Below are 23,799 nucleotides of genomic sequence, written 5' to 3' on the forward strand. Positions count from 1 at the left end.
GAGGAGGAGGAGGAGGAGGAGGAGGAGGAGGAGGAGGAGGAGGAGGAGAAGGAGAAGAAGAAGAAGAAGAAGAAGAAGAAGAAGAAGAAGAAGAAGAAGAAGAAGAAGAAGAAATAGAAAAGAAACAACTAACTTAGGGTGACATCTTATTTCAACAGCTCATGTTCTCATCAATTGATAAATATTTTATTTTATTATACCACAGATATTTCAAAGTGATACATTATAACTTTCTACCAAGAAGTCTTGTGCATTGGTTCTGTGTTCTGGTGAAGTCAGACTCACCTGACAAGTCTAGCTCCTCCGTGGAAGACAAGTTGGCCAAACTCCAGCTATCACTGCGGGCGGCCAGGACAAACTTGTGAGCACTGATGTGCCTGTCGCCAACCTTAATCTTCAAATCACTGATGAGGAAAATATCCAAAGATACAAAAAGAAAAATGTCATGATAACTAGGTAAGCTAGGAGTCCCACCTGACAAATACATGGATAATGATTATCAACATGAATCTGCAAAAGAAAAAAAGTAAATCAAAGGCATTTCCACACGCTGAACCATGCTTACATGTTGCTAGGAATATTTTAACTTCTATTTCAATTCCATGGGATGATCTACTCTCAAATACATGTAACAGTGAACCTATAAGCTAAGTAGGATGATTAATAGTCATACATAAAATATAAAATGTTTTATGCAGAATGTATCAAAATAAATCACCAGAGTGAGAAATGTGGACAGCTCAAAGCTCTGCGATTGTGTTATTGCTTTCCTCCATAATAATGTCAAGCAATGTTAAACAGAGAGAACAAAATAGCTCCCACAAAGCAGTCAAGGATACAGAACCTAATATCTGGACTCCTGTCTCTATCAGAACCATTGATACCTAACATTAGCCGCTTAATATCCAACCATTCATCAAGAAAAGAGGTTGGGGCTGGGTGGCACTTTCATATAACCTCAGCATATGGGATCACAAGTTTGAAATCAATCTGGGCTACAAGGCAAGACACTGTCTCAAAAAAGTAAAGAGGTGGTGGCACACGCCTTTAATCCCAGCACTCTGGAGACAGAGACAGGAAGAGCTTTGTGAGTTCGAGGCCAGCCTAGTCTACAGAGGGAGTTCAAGGACAGGCTCCAAAGCTACAGAGAAATCCTGTCTCTAAAAACCACAAAAAAAAAAAAAAAACAGGTGTGTGTATGTGTCTGTGTCTGTGTGTATCTGTGTGTGTGTGTGTGTGTGCCATGTCAACTGCTAAGGAAAAAAGGCTTCCAGGCAATTACTGAAACATCATGATGACCCACTGTGCTGACAGGACTGAGCCATATGGCTGGCCACGCTTGGCAACAAAGAAAAGTACCAACATGTGGCACTCAGCAAAACTGCAGCATTGGAGAGGCAGTGGGAAGAAGATCAAAAATATAAGGTTATCATGACCACAACCAAGTTCTAAGACATCCTGGGCTACCAAAGACCTTGTCGCAAAAATAAATAAATAGCTAGGAATAGTAGCAAATGCCTTAATTTCTAATATTCGGGAAGGAGGAAGATTGCTGAGTTCAAGGCCAGCCTGGTCTACACAGCAGCTTCCAAGTCAGTGAAAGTGTATCTCAAACAAACAAATAAAATAAATAAATAAATACTACTGCTAATAATCAATCCTTGATATGTGCCCACTATTCGAAGTGTTTTTACATGTATGATTAATCTTTACTCCAACCCTAAATTGAGTAGTACTGATCATCCTTTGTTACACAGATCAGGAACCTAATGTTGCAGTTTGATATCAAAAGGCTAGCAAGTAGCATACAGGGTGGTTCTAACAAAGACTGACATTTTGAAAAACAAAGAGATCTTGCTCATCTTTTTCATTGGTTTGGTGTTGATTTGAGCAGATAGTGTGCATACAGAAACCAGAGGACAACCTTTGGTGCCATCTACGTGTTACTGGGTCTTCACTGGCCTCGAACACAACCACTTAGGTTAGGCTTGCTGGACAGTGAGTCCCAGAACTGCCAAAGTCTGTTCTCCTCATACTGGGATTTTAAGTGCCTGCCATGAGGTCCAAATTTTTTCACATGGATTCTTTGGATCAAACTCAGGTCCTCATGTACCTTACTGACATCAGCCCAGTTCTTATTTTTGTTTTATGAGATAAGGACTCAGACAAACATACTCATATTGGACTGGACCTCACTATGTAGCTGAGGCTGGCCTCAAACTCATGACAATCTTTCTCTCAGTCTCCTTAGTACTGAAATTACAAAAGTGAGCTACCACATGTGACTCAGTGCTGACAATTCTGATTATAGAGAAATAAGTTTGGCAAGAAAATGAATGAGAATCCAGGCCTAGTAGCACAGGTAGGTCTAATCTCATCTACCTGAGAGACTCGAACAGGAAAATCATAAATGCAACGGCAGCCTGGCCAACCTAGTGAGACTTTGTTTCAGGACAAGGTGACAAAAGAGCTGAGGACAGAGCTCAGCAGTACAGCACTTGTCTAGCATATGCAAAGTCCCTGTTTCAATTCTGAGGAGTGCAAAATAAGAGAGAACGAGAAGACACTCTAACGTGTGAAGTGGCTAGGGATGAAGCAAAAGGTATAGTTCTGGTTCTGGGAGCTCACCTGTACTGCTCCTGCTCATAGAGACCTGCCACTATTGCCAGCAAGCGGCTGATGAAGGACTCACTGCTACTATCCTTGTTTGCCTGTGCAGCCAAAAGCGTGCATCTTTTCTCCGTCTCTGCCAGTTTCTTCTGCAGTTTGACATACTCTTGCCGAAGAAGCATCAAATGCTTCTCCAACTTGGCCACCTCCTCTGCAAGGCAAACAAAGAATGTTTACATGGTAGTTGCAAGGAAATCTCACTTACCACTATCTAGCCATATGGTCTACTATTTCTATATAATCTGAGAGAAACAAATGATTTTGTGTGCTGGCAAGATGGATCAGCAAATAAAGGTACTTACTGTCAAGTCTGAGGACCTGAGCTCAACTCCTAGAACCGACATGACAGGAGAAAACCCACACCTGTAAATTGTTCTCTGACCTCCATCACACACATTTTGACATGCATGTTCCTCCATACATACATTTACACATAAAAAATAAATATTAAAAATGCAATTGAAAAGAAGAGGCCCAGTGAGATGGCTCAACAGACAAAAGCGCTTGCTGCTGAGCCTGACAACTTGAGTTTGATTCCCCCAAGACCCACATGGTGGAGGGAAAAAACTAACTCCCTTGAGATGTCCTCTGACTTCCACTCTCTCATGCAGCATGGTCTTAAACATTTACATGAGCATGTGCGCGCGCACACACACACACTATAAAAAAAGTTAAGTAAGCAGAATATAAAACTAAATGCTTTATAATTCCTATTTAATGAATAGCCACATATGTGGAGAATAAAAGGCAAATTAAATACTACCAAATAGCAAATCTTACTAAGAAGGATTTTTCTTTGCACTTTTGGATTGTTATTTTATAACAAATATATCCTGCTTTCATAATTAGAAAAAAGTTTTAAGATATGTGTTTAAATGCTAATATACTTTGATCTTCATACATACATATACACACATGTATGTATATATGTGGCTGTTTTTTTTAAAGATTTATTTATTTATTATGTATACAACATTCCTTCCATGTGTGTCTGCATGCCAGAAGAGGGCACCAGATCTCATTATAGATGGCTGTGAGCCACGATGTGGTTGCTGGGAATTGAACTCAGGACCTCTGGAAGAGCAGCCATAACCTCTGAGCCATCTCTCCAGCCCATGTGGCTGTTATTTCACCTCTTCTAGATTCAATAAATGCCTGGAGTAAAGAACTAGATGCCCACCCAGACTTAGGCATAAATCAAAATCCCAGGAAAATAAACTTGAAAAGCACTTACAAGATGACAACAGTAACATTTTTCTTACAAATAATGAAAAAAAATTTCTCTTTTTAGAAAAAATGTATTTATTTTGCTCTTGACTGATGAGCCATCTCTCTGGCCTCCAAACTATATTTCTTTTAAAGTGCTGACGAAAGGAAAACAATACTATTTGTTTTATTTTGTTTGTTTGTTGTTTTTTGAGACTGAGTTTCCTTATATAGCCCTGGCTGTCCTGGATCTCACTCTGTAGATCAGGCTGGCCTCAAACTCAGACATCAAGTTGAGTGCAGAGATTAAAGGTGTAAGCCACCACCACCTATTGACAAAAAACAAAAACAAAAACAAAAAACAAAACAAAACAAAAACTCACAATGAACGTGGTTTAGAAAAAAAAAAACAGCCGAATTGAAGAGCTCTGAAGAGCTCTTCTTAGTGACTAAAGACTAAAGAGCCAATAAAGTACAATTTCCTCCAAGGGGAAAATACTGAGCACAAAGATCTCGACATCAGCATAGAAAATACACAGACTCCATGTCATAGAATGGATAGGTACTGAGACAGGATAGAAAGAAAAAATTTAGAGGCCCATCCATCATACTAGAATCTAGTTTACACTCCACACAAACAATAAAAGCAAATTTCAAAGCTGGATGGTGGTGGCGCACACCCAGCACTTCAGAGGCAGAGGCAGGTGGATCTCTGAATTTGAAACCAGCCTGTTGAATGAGTTCCAGGACAGCCAGGGTTACACAGAGAAACCCTGTCTCAATAAACAAATCAAAACCTTTTTTCTTTTCTTTTTCCTTTTTTCCTTTTCTTTTCTTTCTTTCTTTTTTTTGCCTACAGAGATACTTTTTTTGTCAAGATATTTCAACAAGGATGTTAAAAACATCATATTCTCTTTATTTAGGGCCACAATGTGATCATGGGTTTAACTCTATTGAATGCTTAGCCCTAAACTGAAAAAATACACCTCGTAAACTACCTTACAATTTCATTTACTAAAGGAAATTCTTTAAGATAAATAAGTAAATAAGCTCATGTATTCTTCCTTGAGATATGATCTTTATTTATTTAATTTTTCTTGAGGTAGGTTTTTATCATATCACTCTGCCTGTCTGAGTGAGATTCTATATGCAGACCAGGCTGGCCTCTGCCTCCAGGGTGCTAGAACCAAAGGTGTGCTACCATGCCCCACCCTTTCTTTCCTTTCTCCCTTCTTTTATTGAAAATAGGGTCACAGTAGAAATAAGGAGAGATGGTAAGAAGGGGATGATGCCTCAGACATCAATGGACTAGATAAATTAGTTATCAATGGCCTGGGACCTCTGTTGAATGAATATAGAGATATACTTCAAATGTGGAGTTTCTTTGTTCCCAGTTTTACTAGTCTATGCTAACAAAACACTTTCTAGAACTGTGTTCTCCAACAGAACTTTCTGTGTGGTGCAATATTCTACTGATCTGTCTGTCTATCTCGGGTAGTCACTAGCCACACTGCTGTTGAGCACTTCGAATGCGCCTTATGTGGCCAGGAACTAAGTGTTCAACGACGTTTAATTTTAAGCTCAAGTGGCCGTATCTGGCTAGCAGTTATTATACTGGCCAGTGAATGGCCACTGTAAAATGTCTTCACCTTGTTATTCAATTGTCCCAAGTAGTTTCCTGACCAAATTTCACTGAATTAGTAAAAGTCTATAACCAACTATATATCAAATCACTTATTTACTTTTTAAATTTCATTTTATGGGGTCTGAAGCAATGACTCAGTCATTAAGAGCACTGGTTGGTCTTTTTCTTTTAAATAATATTATTTATTTTTATTTTACTTGCATTGGTATTTTGCCTGCATGTATACCTCTGTGAGGGTTCAGCTCTTGAAGTTAGAGACAGTTGTTAGCTATGATGTGGATGCTGGGAGTGAACTCAGGTCCTCTGGAAGAGCAGTCAGTGCCATTAACTGCTGAGCCATTTCTACAGTCCATAATTTATTTAATTTTATTTCACATACATTGGTGTGAGGGAATCAGATCCCCTGGAACTGAAGTTATAGACAATCGTGAGCTGCCTGGGTGCTGAGAAATGAACCTCAGTCCTCTGGGAGAGCAGTCAGAAAGTGGTCTTAACCATTGAGCCATCTCTCCAACCCTGCATTGGCTAGTCTTACAGAGAACCGAGATTCAATTCTTGCTCACAAGTATCTGTTAATTACAGTTCCAGGGCATTCAATGCCCTCTTCCGACTTCCTCAGGCAAGAGATATGCACATGATATGTACATGCAGGCAAAACACTACAAAACATAAGAATAAAAATAATTTCTCCCCACTATGATGACATCTATGAATCGCATTGTCAAGCAACATGGCAAGATAATCTTAAAGGTGCAATAGTGACATGAATACGTTGGCATTAACCAACAGTTCTCTAATTGGATTTAAGACTCACTTAATAAAAGGTAAACCATGCCTGTTCTACTCAGTTAATTACTCAATTCTAGTGAAAGCATGGTTACCAGAGGAGAATCAACAACCACTAATTTACTAAAACGGCATTAATTCCTAAGAATTTGTCCTTATACCCATAGATAAGTGTAGTCTTCACCCCTCTTCAAGGAAACTTCTCTTTACAACAGAGACCACTACAGAAAATCACAGTCAATAAAATTGCAGAGTTGTGGAGCCCAGTCCCGAGAGATACATTTATAAAATACTCCGGCATCTAAGGCTCAGGGAACATTGTGGAAGAGGAGAGCAGAGAGAATTGTAAGAGCCAGAGGATCAGGAAATTTGTTGTGAGGTTGTGTCTCCTAGTAATTATCAGAAGTTCCACCCACAAAGCCTCAAGAACAGATTGCCCAAATGTGAGCTGGACAAGGATAACATCAATGAATACACCCAAGTGAACTGGGAAAAGCCTACAAGTCTCAATCCTACACAAAGAACTATAGGCAACTGAGGAAAGTTGGGAGAGATGGTCTTCTCCAGGGACGAACACATCAACTGACTATCTAGTGTCAAACAGTCAGTCCAGAAAACATACACACAAGTGACATTATACAAACTGAACAGGTTGTATTTAGGAGTATATATGTGAATGTATGTATGTGTGTGTGTGTGTGTGTATATATGTATGCACATGTACACAATAACAATGAAAAATAGATCATGAATTTGAAGAGAGAGTAGGGGGCTCTAGAAGGAGGAAGGGAGAAATGTTGTAATTATATTATAATCTCAAAAAAATTTTGTGCTGGGAATGGACCCAAGGCAAGCACTCTACATCTCCAGCTCAAGAATTACACTTTATTTGCTAAAACTTAAATGAGCTAGAAAAAAGTAGTAGTGATTTAGTAAGGATGGCCCCAGAAGATCATATATTTGAATGCTTAGTCACCAGGGAGTGGAACTGTTTGAAAGGATTACAAGGATTAAGAAGTATGGCCTTGCTGGGCCGTGGTGGCGCAAGCCTTTAATCCCAGTATTCAGGAGGCAGAGACAGGAGGAACTCTGTGAGTTCCAAGCCAACATGGTCTACCGGAGCGAGTTCCAGGACAGGCTCCAAAGCTACTGAGAAAACCTGTCTTGGAAAAAAAAAAAAAAAAGTATGGCCATGTTGGAAGTATGCCCACACCAGGCACAGGTTCCCACTGTTTGTGAATCACGGTATAGTGTTCTCAGCTACTGCTCCAGCACCTGCCTGCCTATCACTATGCTCCTCGCCATGATGGTAATGGATTCTGAAACTGTTAGCAAACCCCAACTAATTGCCTTGATCAAGTCGGGTGATGGTGGCGCACACTTTTAATCCCAGCACTTGGAAGGCAGAGGCAGGTGGATCTCTGTGAGTTCTACAAGAACTGGTCTACAAGAGCTAGTTCCAAGACAGGTTCCAAAGCTACAATGAACAATGAAACCTTGTCTCGAAACCCACCTCCAACACCAAAAAAAAAAAAAAAAAAGGCAAGAAAGAAAAAGAAAAAAAAAGATGTTTTTCAGAGTTATGTAATTTATGTAATCGAACCTACCAATTTATGTAATGTCTTAGTTTGCTTTTTTATTTTATTTTATATGCATTGGTGTTTTGTCATGGGTGTTGGATCCCTAGGAACTAAAGTTACAGACAGTTATAAGCTGTCATGTGGGTGCTGGGAACTGAATCCAAGTCCCCTGGAAGAATAGTCAGTGCTCTTAACTGTTGAGCCATTTCTCTAACCCCTTAGTTTGCTTTCTATTGCTGTGATAAAACAACATGACCAAAACCAACTTGGGAAGCAAAACGTTTATTTGGCTTTCATATTCCCAATCACAGTTTGTTGAGAGATGCCAAAGCAAACACCTGGAGGGAGGAACTGAAGCAGAAGCTATGCAGGGATGCTACTTACTGGCTTGTTCCCCATGAATTGCGCAGTCTGCTTTTTATACAACCCAAGAATACCTGCTGAGAGATGGTCACTGCCCACAGTGATCTGGTCTCTCCCAAATAAACCATTAATCAAAAAAGAAAACAAATACACAACAGACTTGCCTACAGGTTAGTATGATGGAGGGGATTACTCAAGTGAAACTGCCTCTTCCCAGATATGTCTAAAGTAAATTTGTGTAAAGTTGACAAAACCAAAACCAGCACATATGACAAGAGACTACAGATATAGTCAAACAAATAGTTTGGGTGCTAAGTATTTCATCTATGCTGAGAGCATACTCAATACATGTTCAACCGTGGAGTTATACCCTCAGGTCCCAAGCAGCTTAAGGGGTGATCAACAAGTGCCAGGCCTTTAAGCCTAGGGATAGAGACAGCACTGAATAAAACAAGAAAAGCTCCTGTTTCACAGGCTTTCTATTCAGAAAAACCCTCTGTGATGACAAGCTATCTGAAGCAAAGCTCCTCAGTCATGCTGAGAAATGGCTTTGCAGGGACAAAGTCGAGGTCGAAGCATGTTGGAAACATACAAGAACAGTTAGTGAGTAGTCAGGCACAATCAACAAGAGGCAAGAAACAAGTTTCAATGTAAACTAGGACCAGATCTCTTTCAGATGTCAAGGTTATTTGGAATATACCACAAGAGTTGGAAGGGGAGGGTGCTAACAGAAAAGGTAGGCCTGGAGAGATGTACCAGTGATCAAGAGCACAGAGGACCTAGGTTCAATTCCCAATCCCTGTAGGATTTTAAGTTCATTTCATTAACAACCATTTTAAGTTCAGTTCAGAGGATCTGATCTCCTCTTTTGGCCTCCTCCCACATCAGGCATGCATGTGGTGCACAAAACACACAGGCGAGCAAAACATCCATACACATAAAATTATAAAATTTTATGAAAGGTGAGGTAAGATCTGCTTTTGTGTTTAAGATTTTATTATGTTTAATTGTTTATTTGGAGGGGGACTGTCATATGGTTGTTGAGCATTTGAAATGGGACTAATGGGACAACTAATAGGAGCCAATTCTCACCTTCCACTGCATTGGTCACGGGGAACAAATTCAGGTAGCCAGGCTTGGTGGCAAGCCTGGAGCCACTGAGCCATTCCCCTGGCCCTGACTTTTATATTCTTTTTGAGACAGTGTCTCATGTAGTCCTGGATGGCCTGAGGATACACCTGCCATATACCTCGAACTGTTGACACTCCTGCTTCTGCCTCCCAAGTGTGGAGTCACCACGTCTGGCACAGTTCAGTTTTGTTTTAAAGAGAACATAAGAAACTGAAAAGAGACTGTGGGTGAGTAAACTAAAGGAGAAACAAAGTAAAAGCGGGAAGACCACATGGGCACTCTAAAATAGCTCATTTGAGTTTGAAGAAAACACTGATTAGAACATCTGCAAAAGGTGTACAAAATGGTAACAGAATTCTCTTTTAGAAGCTGGATGTGGTAGCACATCCATTTCATTAATCCCAGAAATCAAGAGATACAGGTTGGCAGGTCTCTGTGAGTTCTAAGCCAGTTTGATTTACCTAGCAAGATCTATACTAACCAGAGCTAAAAGTGAGACCTAGTCTCAAAAAATTATAAAGAAAAAAAATCGCCTTGAGAGTGGACCTGAGTCAAGTATCTGTATTCAGTTAAGTGAACAGCCACAAAAACAAAGAAAGTTTTCTACACAAGTCAGATAAGTCATTGTATGGCATGTATGCACGGTTTCTCAAGGCTGTACTACTCCTGGGAACTAATGAACCATACATAAATGAACCGTCACCAAATGATCAACTACTAGGAAAGTTCTTAGAGTATGCTGACAATCTAATTGTGACAGCTTACAAAAATCTGCTGTTTATGACTATCTCAGAACAGCAGACAGTTCTGACAATCCTGATTAAAGTACAAGCAGCAGCAAAAACAAAAAGAACAAAAACACAAGCAAGGTAATAAACATCTCACAAGATATCTTTAGATGACTTTGTTTGCCTTTGCCTAAGAAATGATTTCCATTTAATGAGCTAACTAATTCTGAATGCTTTCCTTTAATTCTCCTAGATGAACTTTGCAACATCATTTCCAAAAACAGCCTTAGCTGGAACTTAGGAAACCAGAATGTTAATAGGGTAAACTGTGAAGTCAGCCTATTATCCACCTATTATCTCCCCATCACTTCATTCCTCCATCCAATTTAATCCTGGAAGGATGTTTTGTCTGTGGTTAAGTATATGGTTCATTGGATAGATAGATGTTTCTAATCACCCCAAGGCAACCACAAGTAAACCATCACTGTACTGGACCTCAGTCTATATGAACTCCCTACAACTGAAACCCGAGCACAAACACAGTAAGTGCTTGATAAAACTAATTAATGAAAAGCTATACCCTCCACAACCTAAAACTTGGTGACGTATTTCCCCAGTCCTCAAATTCCCTTCCTCATAGTACTAGACTACTCACATTCTCACAGAATGTCTTCCTGAAACTTCCTCCCACACCTCACTGCTGAGAAGTCACTGGCTGCCTCCAGTGTACAATATTCTGGGGTTTGAAGATCATCTAGCTTCTTCTTTGGACAGGGTTTTGTGCATCCTCGGGTCGGTTATGAATGGCCTTAAATTTCTGATCTTCCTTCTGCCTCCAACCTCCCAAGTTCTGAATGAACTAAAAGCATGCATCACCACACACCCAGTCTTTCAGAAGTCCCTTTGCTTCCGCTTCTTCTTTGGGAAAGTATTCACCTGAGGTTCCACCTCCAAGGTTTTTAACATGGTAGAAAAAGTAAAAACGAAAACTGGACCCAGTTCCTGTCATAACTCTGGCCTCAACAAATAGCATACCTGGCAGGCCTACTTCATATGTTACTTCATTAACTTCGTAAGCCTAATCCAAATCAGAGAAGCCTACACAAACTGTCATGCTATACAAATTTCCAACCAAGAAACGATACGTTCAGTCAAAGCTTAGCAAACAAACAAACCAAAATAGGACAGGTCTCGATCAAGCACCCGTCAGTCACTCAATAAGTCCAACAAGAAGTGTTTTTCTCCAACAATGGGGTACACACAAGGAGCACACAGGCCAGGACCAATATCACTGTATGATCCCTGGCAGGTAACTCACTTTCTCTGGGTTTTCTTCCCCACTTGTACAGTAAAGTTTTGACAAGCAGAGATCTTACATCAAGAGAAGCTGAACGTGAAAGACCAGATGCCTTTACCTGCAGTAAGTAAAGTGTACACTAGAAAAGAGGATGAGGAACCAGAACGTAAAGGAACAGAGGTCTGGCTTTAGTGCATCTTTTAGGAGCACTGTGGCCTTGGTCAACTCCCTTACTAAGCAAAACCCTTCTCTTGCCCCCATTGCAAACCTCGGAGAATCTGGGCGCGCCCGCATGCCGGTGCTGCAAAAAAGCCCAGAGACTATAACGTCCGCCCAAGAAGCCCATCGACCAGTTGCAGCCCGGATTCTTCCCGACCCCCGGCAAGGAAAAGTCTCAAGCTCTTCCGCGAGCAAGGGATGCACCCCTTCCGGATGCAGGACCTGCCATGACAGCAGTTTCGATTTCCTAAGGAGATGTGCACTTCCCTAGTCTTCCAGCATCGCTGGCACTACAAGGAGCCCCCTGTACAGCCTTCCCCAGCCTTACGGCCGCGCTTCCTCCCAACACCTAGACCCCACTTAGCATTCTCAGTCCACCCAGGTCCCGCGGGGCCATACCGCGGGAGGGGCGTTGCCATAGGAACGGCGCAGAGGAACCCCCCCCCCCGGGCCCGGGGTAGGCCCGAGACGCTAGATAGGAAGGCTCGCGAGACACCCGGTGCCCCGTGTGATCACACCCAATCAACCCCTCTCGGGGCTTCTGTATCTGGCCAACGATGCCCTCACACCTCCGTGCCTTCCCGCGCCGCTCCACAAATATCCTACCTTCCGCCATGTCGGGCCCGGCCCTGCCTGCAGCCTCGCGAGAAGTGTCTGCGGAAAGGAGTCAACCAGTCTCGCGAGATCTGGGTGGAGGCGCGGCAAAGGGAGGAGCCTGAGCAGATAAGGGGTGAATGAAAGAGGACAGGGAAGCTTCACCTCGCAGGAGCCGAGGGTTATTATTATTATTATTATTATTATTTTATCGCCACCCCCTCACTAGACATTTTGGGGAATTTGCCAAGCACTGTGACTGATCTCTCTCATATTTCAGGAGGTCGTCAGGGCACAGCGAACGTGGACTACTCTGATGCAGAGACTGCTGATCTTTAAGTTACTTTGCAACCATGTAAGACACTGTCAGAAAACTTGAATGACAGCATTTGTTCTGAGCATTGGGAATTTTATGGCTAAAACCAAACTACAACTCACGTCAAAAATGGCACGCACACTGGTTACTGAAGTAGGGGTCGCAGAAACTGCAAGGGTCTGTAGTTATTAAAAATCAATGTTATACAAGCAAAACTGTGAGATCCCTTTGGTCAAAGTTATAAAGCCAAATAACACTAGGAACTAAAAACACCCAGGACAGGGCCATAGTGTAGAAATGAAAAACAACGGTAATTAGATGTTGGAAGATTAAACAAACAAACAAACAAAAAAAAGACTGTAAACCAGGAGCTAAAACCTTTGGTGAATGTGAGAATGATTATATTATTTAATAATAGCAAAATAAAGATGTAATATACCTAGATAACATTAGCTTATTCAAAACTTCTTTGGTTTTCGTTAGGGTAGGGTGGGGAGGAGAATTAAGACAGGGTCTCTTTACATACATAACCTTGATTGTCCTGGAACTCACTAAGTAGACCAGGATAGCCTGATACAACTGCTGAACTTCGCCTCCAGAGTTGGGATTAAATGCAAGCACAACCACACCCGGTTTAAAGATTTACTTGGTTTGCTTAACTAGCTTGTATAATTACAACATGTGAGGCCTGACGTTCAACCAAAAGGCTTCTTTAATTCAGGAGAATAAAAATAATGTAGCAACAGTTAAGGAAGTGGTGCCATAGAGGACGGTAAGAATTTTAGGAAGATCTGCCACAATTAAAGCATTAGTGGGGTGGGTAGTGAAATGAAAGGAATTTGAAATGAAATGGAATTTGGAGTTTAAATCATAAAAATGTAGGGCCAAGGGTTAAAATTCTGAGAAGGGGAGAGCCCCTGGCTGATAAACACCTAGAAAAAGAGGGGAGGGTACTAAAATACATTAAGAACAATTTTGTACTAAAAACACATGTTCCAGGCGTAGCAGGAGACTACAGAGTGAAGAAAGCATAGGCAGAGCAATGTTTAGAGTGATGGCTTTGGGTAAGCGGCACGTGGGTAAAGAACACAGTATTAGTCAATTTCAATAGAAGTGCCAGAGATCAAATCTCCTGTCTGCTGATGGCTAGGTGAGCCAGCCTCAGGCATAAACAGACTCCTCTATATGGAGTCCCCTAAAAAAAAAAAAAAAAATCTCAAGATCCTAACACTAAAATGACTTGTGGTTGCAAAGTGCTGTATCTGTTCTGCAGCATGTTTTCTCTTTGTCTTCCTTTGCAACCTCAGAAAATTAACTTGAGCCTGTTCTCTTTTCACTTTTTTTGACAAAAGAGCTCACGTAGTCTAGGCTGGCCTAGAGCTCCTGATACTCCTGCCTTCACTTCCCAAGTGCTAGAATCAGAGGTATCCACATCTGGCTCAAATTAGTTTCTTCTTGAGATACCTTGGATTATCTTTTTAAGAATTTGACCAGATTCTTTATGATACACCATGTAACAAAATCTGCTATCACGAAGTACTTGATTAATAAACATAGTTTTTTTGTGTTGTTAGGAACGAGGTTGTGTGAGCATTCAAGTGCTGATTTCTTTTCTAGGGTTTGTGTAAAGGTGTAGCATGTTGCATGTTTGCAGAGGCCAAAGCTCCAGGTACCTTACTCATTTGCTCTTCACCTTATTTTATTGAAAGGGTCTATGCATATATCCCTGGTTATCTTAGAACTCTCACTATAGACTAGGATAGCCTCAAACTGGAGGCCTTTGCCTCCAGCATGCTGGGATTAAAGGTGTACCCCAACACACCCTGCTCACGTTTTGATAGTCTTTCACAGAAACAGGAGCTTACATATTTGGATGGACTGACAAGCCAAGCAGAGACCTCCTAATCACCTTCCCGGCACTGGAATTTTAGGCAAGAACTGCTGTGATGGAGGTCTGAACTGTGGTCCTCATATTTACACGGTAAACACTCTACCAAACTGAGCCATCTCTCCAGCCCTTTGTCTGTTTGTGGTGTTAGGGATTAAGTCCAGGGATCTGAATGTTAAGCAAGTCCTTTGACACTGGGTAACACCCTCAGCACTACAATTATTTCTAATGAATACTGCTCAGGAAGAGTCATTTTTCTTGCCAGGACTTTCTGTGCAACTTCTGTCTGTCAAAACTCTTTTAATTCATATGTGAATAGGATTCAAAAGTCTGTGATCCTATCATTAAAGGTCAGTGTATAGGTACCAATTCAGCAAGTCAAAAAATCTAATCCTACCTTGGCAGCCAGACTGCACACCTGAAATCAAACACCCGGAAATACCATAGCCAGAAAGTAATTTTCTCTGCAAACTAAATTCTGTTGAGTTCTACAGGCTTCCAGAAAATGAAGTTTAAATTGGTTACTCCTGTATCTTCTTGAGGGCAAGGGGGAAAAATTCCTTGGAAGCCTAGGGCCTAGCACACAGAACATAATAGTTAACAACCTGTTTATCTGCATTTGAAGCAACATGAAAATGATCTTTCTATTTACCTAGGAATGGTGATTAAGTATAAAATTGAAACCATAGGCAACACCCAAACTCTTCTATAGTAACTTCATTCCAAAAATATTTATCAGGACTAGAATTTTCTTCATGTTTCTAATTCAGCTTTAAGATATCTGGCTCCATATTCTTTCGATTTGTAATGAAGAGGCTAAACAGTCACTAGGAACTTATAGATGAGCATCATCATCAATACATCAAGTCTGTTATCAGTTCTAACACTAAATGCACATAAACTAAGGACTCAAGACAAGAAGTTAGCTAGATACTGTTATCTTTAAAAGAAAGTGAGCCGGGGAGTGGTGCCTCCCAGCACTCAGGAGGCAGAAGCAGGCAGATTTTTATGAGTTCAAAGCCAGTCTGTTCTACAAGAGCTAGTTCCAAAGCTACAAAAAAACTCAGTCTCAAAAACCAAAAAAAAAAAAAAAGAAAGAAAGAAAAAAGAAGGAAGGAAGGAAGAGTTCATTCTTGTCTCTTTCGCCACTAAATCTCACCCAGTAGGAATGTCAATCTGCTTGGAGGGAGGTGGTCTCAGCCAGTTCACTTTTGAGTCTAGGTTTCTCATAGATTAGCTGATCTCTAATGTAGAGCCAGCCTAGTTTAAGCAAGACAGATTCCCAATAATGTTCTACCAACTGTTCACTTTAAGCTTCTAACTCACCATGAACTGAAATTATGTTTGATCATGTATTGGAAATATAAAGAGTATTTTACCACAGACTGGAAGTCAAATTTTAACTCCTGTTTTCAAATTTCATCTTTAAATAAAGCTTGTGATAGTTATCAAGGTTTCTGTATGTATCATTTGATATCATATGCTGTTTATACAGAAAGCATCGCACAACTTCCTTGAGACCTGCACCTAAAACCAAAATAGGTCATAATACAGCCTCTAAGTCATCATTTATTGATTTATAGAGCACCCATTACATGATTAAGGTGCTTTACAATACAGTAAACATCACAACAAAACTCACATAGTTAAATACAGTCAACAAATTACAGAACTAAAAAAAAAAAACTGGAATGAAGCAACATTATGTCAAACTTCAAAAATGTTGGGAAGTGGCAGTACAAAAAGAAGGTAATTCCACCAACTAGAGACCAGACAAAGATACACAGGCACCAAGACCCAAAGTGGGCAGGCTTGCATATAAATAAAACTTCACAACTGGGAACAAAGGCCATTAAATGATACTATGACACCCAGGTGATCAGAGAACTAAAACGTTCAAGCGTTACCTTCTAATGACAAAGAAATCACTGTGTGGATTTTAAACTCATAACGCTATAAAGCCACCAATATCATCTCATTACAAACATAGACTGAAATTTGTAAGCCTCTACAAGAACTTGGAATAAACTAAGTAACAGTTCTATAATCTAAAAAACTCTGTAGATGTAGCTGATGGCTGACACAGATGGCAAAGGTTTGGGGTAGGGAATGGAATTTTTTCTAAAACAGAATTGCCTCACACTAATGATGCATTAGTGGGACAAAAGCCACCTGAGTGTGAGTTTTAAATCAAATGTAGAGGCATTTAAATCCACATTGTCAGATGAACACTAGAAAAGGCACAGATGACATCTCTGATAGGAAAGTAAGCCCTAACATTTAGGCTTCTGTTTCATATGTAGAGATGGTCAGGGCACCAGGAGGGGAAAGAGTTTCAGGATAAAGGCAGTCACTCTTGGCTCTCCAGCAGTCCTTGATCTAGCACAAAGAACCACACGGTTATCCTAAAATAAGTACATTACCGTGGCACTTGTAAGTTCAGAAATAGCTGTCCCTGAGTCATTTACTTGCAGAGTAGTCAAACCCTGGATTTTAATTCAACTGTCAGCTAGAATCATAGCAATAGGAGAGCAAAAATTCCGCACTGCCAAAGCAACCACTGTAAGGACAATTTCTGAATGGAGAGTGAAGAGGATTGCATTCCCAGGCCCTTATAGGAGGACAAAAGCACTATAGGATAACTTCTAGTCTGGGGGAAAAAGGGTGTCTAAAAGTTCTTAAAGAGAACTGGGCTCCAGTGAAATCAAATCAAGGTGTTCACAGTTGCTACACACTTAAGGGTTTTGACAATGTTTATGAGATTTTACAACGCTCCCAAGAAAACTTTGATTTAAAAATTTAAATGCTGTATCATAACTACATCCTTGTCCATTTCCACTCTACTTTAAAAAAGACTTAAGAGATTGAAAGATCTGGCTTTGACAGGAAAACTTTTATTCCCTCTTCTGATAAAAGACTTATCCAAACCCCATGGAGCAGAGGCCCACCTATTCTCACAAACACCATCAAGTAACAGGTACAGTCTTATGCTCTACCTCTTATATTCCAAACATTACTTTCCATTCTCAGCTAAAACCAGACAGGAGCGCAGGCCTGTCTTTAACACCGAACATACTACCATTACCCATCACTGAAGTTGTTTTAGAAATTGTCTAGAAAACATACTTATGCTCAAACAAAAATCTAAGTGCACTATGTATGTCAGTTAGCAAAGACTCACCCCTATAATGGTTTTAGATTCAGATAAAGAATCTAGACAGAACCCAATACATATACTGCCATGGCCATGAGATTTTCAAGTATTAAGTTTGTTTGCATAAGGAATCAACCTGAGATTTTTCTAAACTGCACTTCTCTGGTATTTAGTACTATAGCCTTCATTTAATACAAGAAAAGCCAACACCTTGACAATTATTGGAAAAAAATTATATTTTGGAAGAACTCACTACATAAGGTGACAAAAATTCCAAAATCAAATTACATGAAAATATACATCGCAATTTCTTTGTACAATAGGTGAGGAAAATCTGCAGTAAAGAAGAAACAAAGAAATAAAGGACTAAGGATAAGGGTAAGAGGACAAATAGCATTTTTAATAGCAATCCCAGATGTAGAAAGCCTGTAGTTGTGCATGCTTTATTCATCCAACCTTAATATTAGGCAACTTAAGGGCAAAAATAAAACCAAATCTAGATTTTTGCATTGTTTGGAATAAATTTAACTAAGTTGAACTTAGTTAGAACAGACCTTACTTTTTTTTTTCTTTTTTCTTTTAAAGTTCTCAGGAGATAATGACTAGAATCAAGAGCTCTCAACAGCCAGAAAATGTTATTGCTACATCCAATCCAAGAGATGGGTGAATCCAAGTATAAAAGGACAAAGCACCTAGTGATGACCCCACTGAGGTCATCGTGAAAAATCAAGTAATTTACTAGTATTTCAGTATTTTAACTAAGTGATTTGAGAACTTTCTGGCAGATAGAAGAGATAAAAGGAAGTGTGGCAAAACAAAGAAAATACAAAAGATTAGTAAATGGAAAGAGTGTAATGAAGACTCAATGGTTTAAAGGAAATTATATGGAAACTTTTAATCCTTATTGGTTTTCACCTGACATGCTTTAAGGAATCTTTTTGAACTGATAAGAAACGATGAATAGGAAAAGAAAACCTGCTAAAGTCTTTTAGAATTTACACGATTCTTATTCTACTACAAGAAAGCATTATTTGGTACAAGGTGTGTTTGTGGATGTACATGAACAGTATATATATTATCCGGATCATGTTGTGCTATGTACAGGTCTTTACAATTCTTCCTGAAGGTTAAAACAGTTCATTAGAATTCAAAATGCGTAATCATCTGTAAGTTGGCACTTGTTAGGCTTTTGTCAGCATTAATGACTGGCATGTTTTATTGCAGCCCAGTTCCAGCCAGAGTTTGCCAACTTGTTACAACAGAAGTCCAGCAATAGGTGGGTAGAGTGCAGGAAAAACAGTGCCATGTTTCTCAATTGGAGACCTACAACAAAAACAAACAGCATTATTTAATAAACTACAAATAAATAATTGAACAGAACTTATTACTTATATTCATAATTTCATTTGATGTTTACTTATGTGCTTGTTTATCATATAGTGGCTGCTAACCACAAATAGCTGTACACTTGTACATTTAAATTATGAAACTAAAAGAAATTAAGGGGCTAGGAAGGTAATACCTACCTCTAATCCCAGCCCTCAAAGTTGAGACCCCCAAAAACATGAATTTGAGGACAGCCAGGGTTACACAGCAAGGCCTTGTCTTTAAAAGCATAATTGTTTATGGGTTGGAGTAATAGTTCAGCAGGTATGAAGATTTGTTACTCTTACAGAGAATCTGAGTTAGACTCCCAGCACTCACATGTTAGCTCACAACCATTTGTTTCAGGGAATCTGATACTTTCTAACACACTTATAAACATGCAGGCAAAACACTCATATGTAGATAAAAATAGCTGAAGAAATGTTTTAAAATAAATCTTTAAAAGTTTAAAAGTCAATTTCGGATATTTGGCCAAGCTGGCCTTATGTGGCTAGTGGCAGTCATACTGAGCAATGTAGATATTAAATAACCAGCTATATTTTACAGCAGCATTTCAGATTATTCAATATTCCAAATGTTTTCAAATACATCACATCCAGAAATCACAAATGGATTATTTAAAAGTAATTTGGTGTTGGAGAGATGATTCAGCAGTAAACAGCACATCTTGCTCTTAGAGAGAACATGAGTTAGGCTCCTAGCACCCAAGTTGAGTGGCTTGTTATTTCAGGTCCAAGGGATATAAAATCTTGGGTCTTTGTGGACATCTGCACTTATGCGCGCGCGTGCGCGCACACACACACACACACACACACACACACACACACACACACACACACACAAATTTAAAATTAATAAAAGTGACTTGGAAATTTAGAAATATTGATGTGCAGAAAAACAATTTAAGGGGCTGGAGAGATGGCTCAGAGGTTGAAAGCACAGACTGCCTTTCTGAATGGAACCAGGTTCAATTCCCAGCACCCACATGGCATCTCACAGCTGTCTATAACTCCAGTTCCAAGAGATCTGACATCATCACCCAGACATACATACAGGCAAAACACCAATGTACATAAAATAAAAATAGTTTTTTTTAAAAAAAAGAAAAACAATTTAAAATTACTTTTCAACTTGCTTGATTTTAGTCAATTTTGTACATTCACTTCAAATCCATTTTTCTCACTGAACCTCCCACAAATGATAGCCTCAAATCCAACAGCACACGCAGGCGCTAGAGAAATGACTAAGTAGTTAAAAGCACTGACTACTCTACCAGAAGACCTGGTTCAGTTCCCAGCACCCACATGGTAACTTAACTGTCTGTAACTCCAGTTCCAGTGACAACTGGTGTCCTCTTCTGGCCTCCACAAGCACTGCACAAATATGGTGCACAGACATATGTACAGGCAAAATATTCAAACACATAAAATAAAAACAAATGTAAAAAAATTTAAAGACACATACTTTTTTAAAAAAGCTACCATCTTATCAAATGCTTATAATGTGCCAAGTAGTGTTTTGCAATCCTGGATAAATAAAATCATCACATGACATTTCCCCCCTTTGCAGAGAAAAGTGAGATTTGATCACACAGCTAACAATGATAGCTTCTAGTCAGAAAAACACAAGGATGAAGTTATTTTAATCCTATTTAAGAGTGGCCATTGTAGAGCCTTTAGTCTATTAATGTGTGCTTTGAGTGTAGGACAGGGACAGAACACAAAGATAGCTCCCATTACCACTCCATTTTAGACCATGTGTCTTAGCTGCTTTTCTATTGCTATGATAAGACACCATGACCAAGGTAACTTATAGATGAAAGAGTTTATTTGTGGCTTACAGTTTCAGAGGGTGAGTCCATGACCATCATTGCAGGGAGAATGGCAGCAGGCAGGCAGGCATGGCGCTGAGGCAGTAGCTGAGAGCTTACATCCTGATCCATAAGTAGGAGGTAGAGAGAGAGAGCTAACTGGGGATTCTTGGGCTTTTGAAACCTCAAAACCCTCCCCCAGTGACACATCTCCTCCAAGAAGGCCACAACTTCTAATCATTCCCAACCAAACAATTTCACCAACTGGGGACCAAGCATTCAATCCTCTTGAGTGGAAGGGGCCATTCTCATTTAAACCACCATAACAAATATTCCCAGAAACCCACATCTAATGCCAAGCACAATTTTGGGTAAAAGCAAGCAGAAGATCTCTAGGGAGTCAAGTAATAAAATTTAAATAGAAAAGCCAATTCACATAAGACATGAAATTTAATCAATCTTATTAAGCCAAGAGTAAAATTTATCTTACCATCACCCCAAAATTCAACTACATCAAAAGCTCTACTGAGCCAGGTAGTGGTGGCTCAGCCCACGCCTTAGAACATAGCACTTAGGAGACAGAGGTAGGCGAATCTCTGTGTTCTAGGACAGCCAGGGCTCCATAGAGAACATCCCTGCCAAAAAAGCCTGCAAAAGCTCTATTGGAGGAAGAATGGTGTGAAACAAATCTGCAGTATTACATGTGCCTGATTTACAATTTAAGAGTTCCTGGGAATAAGTCTAAAACATACAACTACTACTAAACTCCTTGGCAAAAGAGTTGTACTAATCATTTGTCTGCCTTACCTCTACAAAGAATGAGATTCACCAGTCAGGACTATATTACCTTCCTCAGGGTGACAGTTGACTATTTGTAACAAATACATGTGTGTAGAAATATGTCTCAATAGAAAATATAAAGACATAAAATAAAACTCAAAGGACAACGTTACACAGCAGAAGTGTAACTTTGAGGTAATGTCACTGAATGTTTTTACAAAGTTAGCACTTGGCTATCAATCTCCCAGGTCTAAAAGAGAAACAGGTACAGAGTGGGACATCCCATAATCATTTCCCTATGATATACACAATGAGAAATTTCAGGACCAAGAAACAGTTGACTGGAGATGTTTCTTTTTTTTTTCTTTTTAAAATTTTTTTTTATATGGAACGCTTCACGAATTTGCGTGTCATCCTTGCGCAGGGGCCATGCTAATCTCCTCTGTATCGTTCCAATTTTTTTTAGTATATATGCTGCCGAAGCGCGCACTGGAGATGTTTCTTTTTAAAAAAATCTTAAAAAACATTAAAGAGACACGTAACTGCCAAGTCATTGAACACCGAAAGTCAGGCAACTAAGCCTTTTAGTATCAAACACAGCTATCAAGAGCATTTCAATGAATTAGGATAACCTTGTCAAACCCCTTTCAGTTAAATTAGGTTCAAAGAAAAGTTTCTCTCCAAAAATCTTTAATTTTTTTTCTAGAAAAGATAAATGTGGGAACTTACTCGTATCAAACAATGATGTTGAACTAAAAGCCACATAACCATGTCCTAATTATTAACTTCTAGCGGCACTGTTAAGTCATACTTTCAAAAAACTACAAATATGGGCTGGAGAGATGGCTCAGAGGTTAAGAGCACTGCCTGTTCTTCCAAAGGTCCTGAGTTCAATTCCCAGCAACCACATGGTGGCTCACAACCATCTGGAATGGGGTCTGGTGCCCTCTTCTGGCCTCCAGGCATACACACACAGACAGAATATTGTATACAAAATAAATAAATAAATATTTTTTAAAAAACTACAAATATATAAAATTCAATAGTTATTTGTCTCAAACAGCCACTTCCTTATTCTGGCTTCTTTTGTGTATATGTAGAAACCATTAAGTCGACATTGGGCATCTTCCTCAGTCATTCCCGTTTTCTTCCCCAAATTTTTAAAAACACTAAGTGTTATGTGTGTTTATGTAGAGAAATTTATGCATGTGGAAATCAGGAAAGTAGGACTTTGCAAAAGTAGGTTTTCTCCTTAGTTATGGGAATTGAACTCTGGTAGTCAGACTTAGCAGCAAGTTCCTTATTCCCTCATGGTGTCAGCTTCCCCAACTTTTTTCTTTTTAAGATTTCTGTATTTACTGTATGTGTATGAGCACTCTATTGACTTTATGCCAGAAGAGGGTATCAATCAGATCATGTGATTATTGGGAATTGAACTCACGGTCTCTGGAATAAGTAGTCAGTGCTCTTAACCACTGAGCCATCTCTCCAGTCCCCCAACCCACACCTTACTTTTTGGCACAGGATCTCACTAAACCAGGAGCTCAATTTCCCTAGATAGGCTGGTCAACGACCTCCAATATGAGCTGCTTTTTTACCATCTCCTCAGCACAGGAAATACAGAGGGATGGATGAGTGCTACCATGGTTGGGTGCTAAGGATCAGAACTCAAATGTTCACACTTGCATATAGCAAGCACTCTATTAACTAAGCTATCTCCTAGTATCTACTCTTATTTCTTAAATCTGGAGATGTTTATCTTCAGAGGAACTGTTCCACTAAGTTCTAACATTCAAGTAAAAATCAATTGGAAGAAACAGAGACTGTCCCCTTCTCTTTGGAGGGGGTATCCTGGAACTCTATTTGTAGATCAGCCTTGATATTTTTCTTTATTTATAGATTTACTTTCTGTATTTATACCAGATCTTTAAATTTAGGGAAGATAGTTTTAGTTATTAGAAAAATGAGTAAAAGCGGGTGGTGGTGGCACACATCTTTAATCCCAGCACTTGGAAGGCAGAGGTAGGTGAATCTCTGTGAGTTCGAGGCCAGTCTGATCTTTAGAGATAGTTCCAGGACAGGATCCAAAGCTACAGAGAAACCCTGTCTCAAAAAGACCCCCTCCCCAAGAAAAGGAAAAAGAGAGAGAGAGAGAGAGAGAGAGAGAGAGAGAGAGAGAGAGAGAGAGAGAGAGAGAGGTAAGTCCTATAGTGTGTTTAGTTGAGTTTTCACTTTTCCCCTTTATT

At 39.7% G+C, this 23,799-nt stretch overlaps 2 protein-coding genes and 1 non-coding gene across 5 annotated transcripts in view; all 3 read right to left on the bottom strand.

The window, feature by feature from the left end:
* Ankfy1 (ankyrin repeat and FYVE domain containing 1) overlaps window positions 1–12,307 on the bottom strand; it is a 66,558-nt gene extending 54,251 nt beyond the window's left edge. Inside the window, exons 1-3 of one of the 2 annotated variants that reach the window (XM_048448678.3) lie at window positions 12,232–12,307; window positions 2,629–2,821; window positions 286–404 (exon numbers count right to left, since the gene is read on the bottom strand). In XM_048448678.3, coding sequence (XP_048304635.1) covers window positions 286–404; window positions 2,629–2,821; window positions 12,232–12,241 — 322 coding nt within the window. In that variant the 5' untranslated portion in view covers window positions 12,242–12,307. Of the gene's footprint in view, window positions 1–285; window positions 408–2,628; window positions 2,822–12,231 lie in introns of those variants that run through there. The other variant, XM_048448679.3, reaches the window with a different exon arrangement.
* A 3,665-nt stretch (window positions 12,308–15,972) lies between these two features.
* Window positions 15,973–23,799, bottom strand: part of Ube2g1 (ubiquitin conjugating enzyme E2 G1) — a 66,085-nt gene continuing 58,258 nt past the window's right edge. For both annotated transcript variants that reach the window (XM_048448676.3, XM_048448677.3), the window contains one exon: window positions 15,973–18,900. The gene's annotated coding sequence lies outside the window, so the exon portion shown is untranslated. The remainder of the gene's footprint in view (window positions 18,901–23,799) is intronic.
* Window positions 21,933–22,043, bottom strand: LOC125409609 (U6 spliceosomal RNA). The gene has a single exon (XR_007234844.2). It is a non-coding gene; the product is annotated as a U6 spliceosomal RNA (small nuclear RNA).

Source organism: Myodes glareolus, chromosome 9 (assembly GCF_982192425.1).
Source record: "Myodes glareolus chromosome 9, mMyoGla1.1, whole genome shotgun sequence".
NCBI lineage: Eukaryota > Metazoa > Chordata > Mammalia > Rodentia > Cricetidae > Myodes > Myodes glareolus.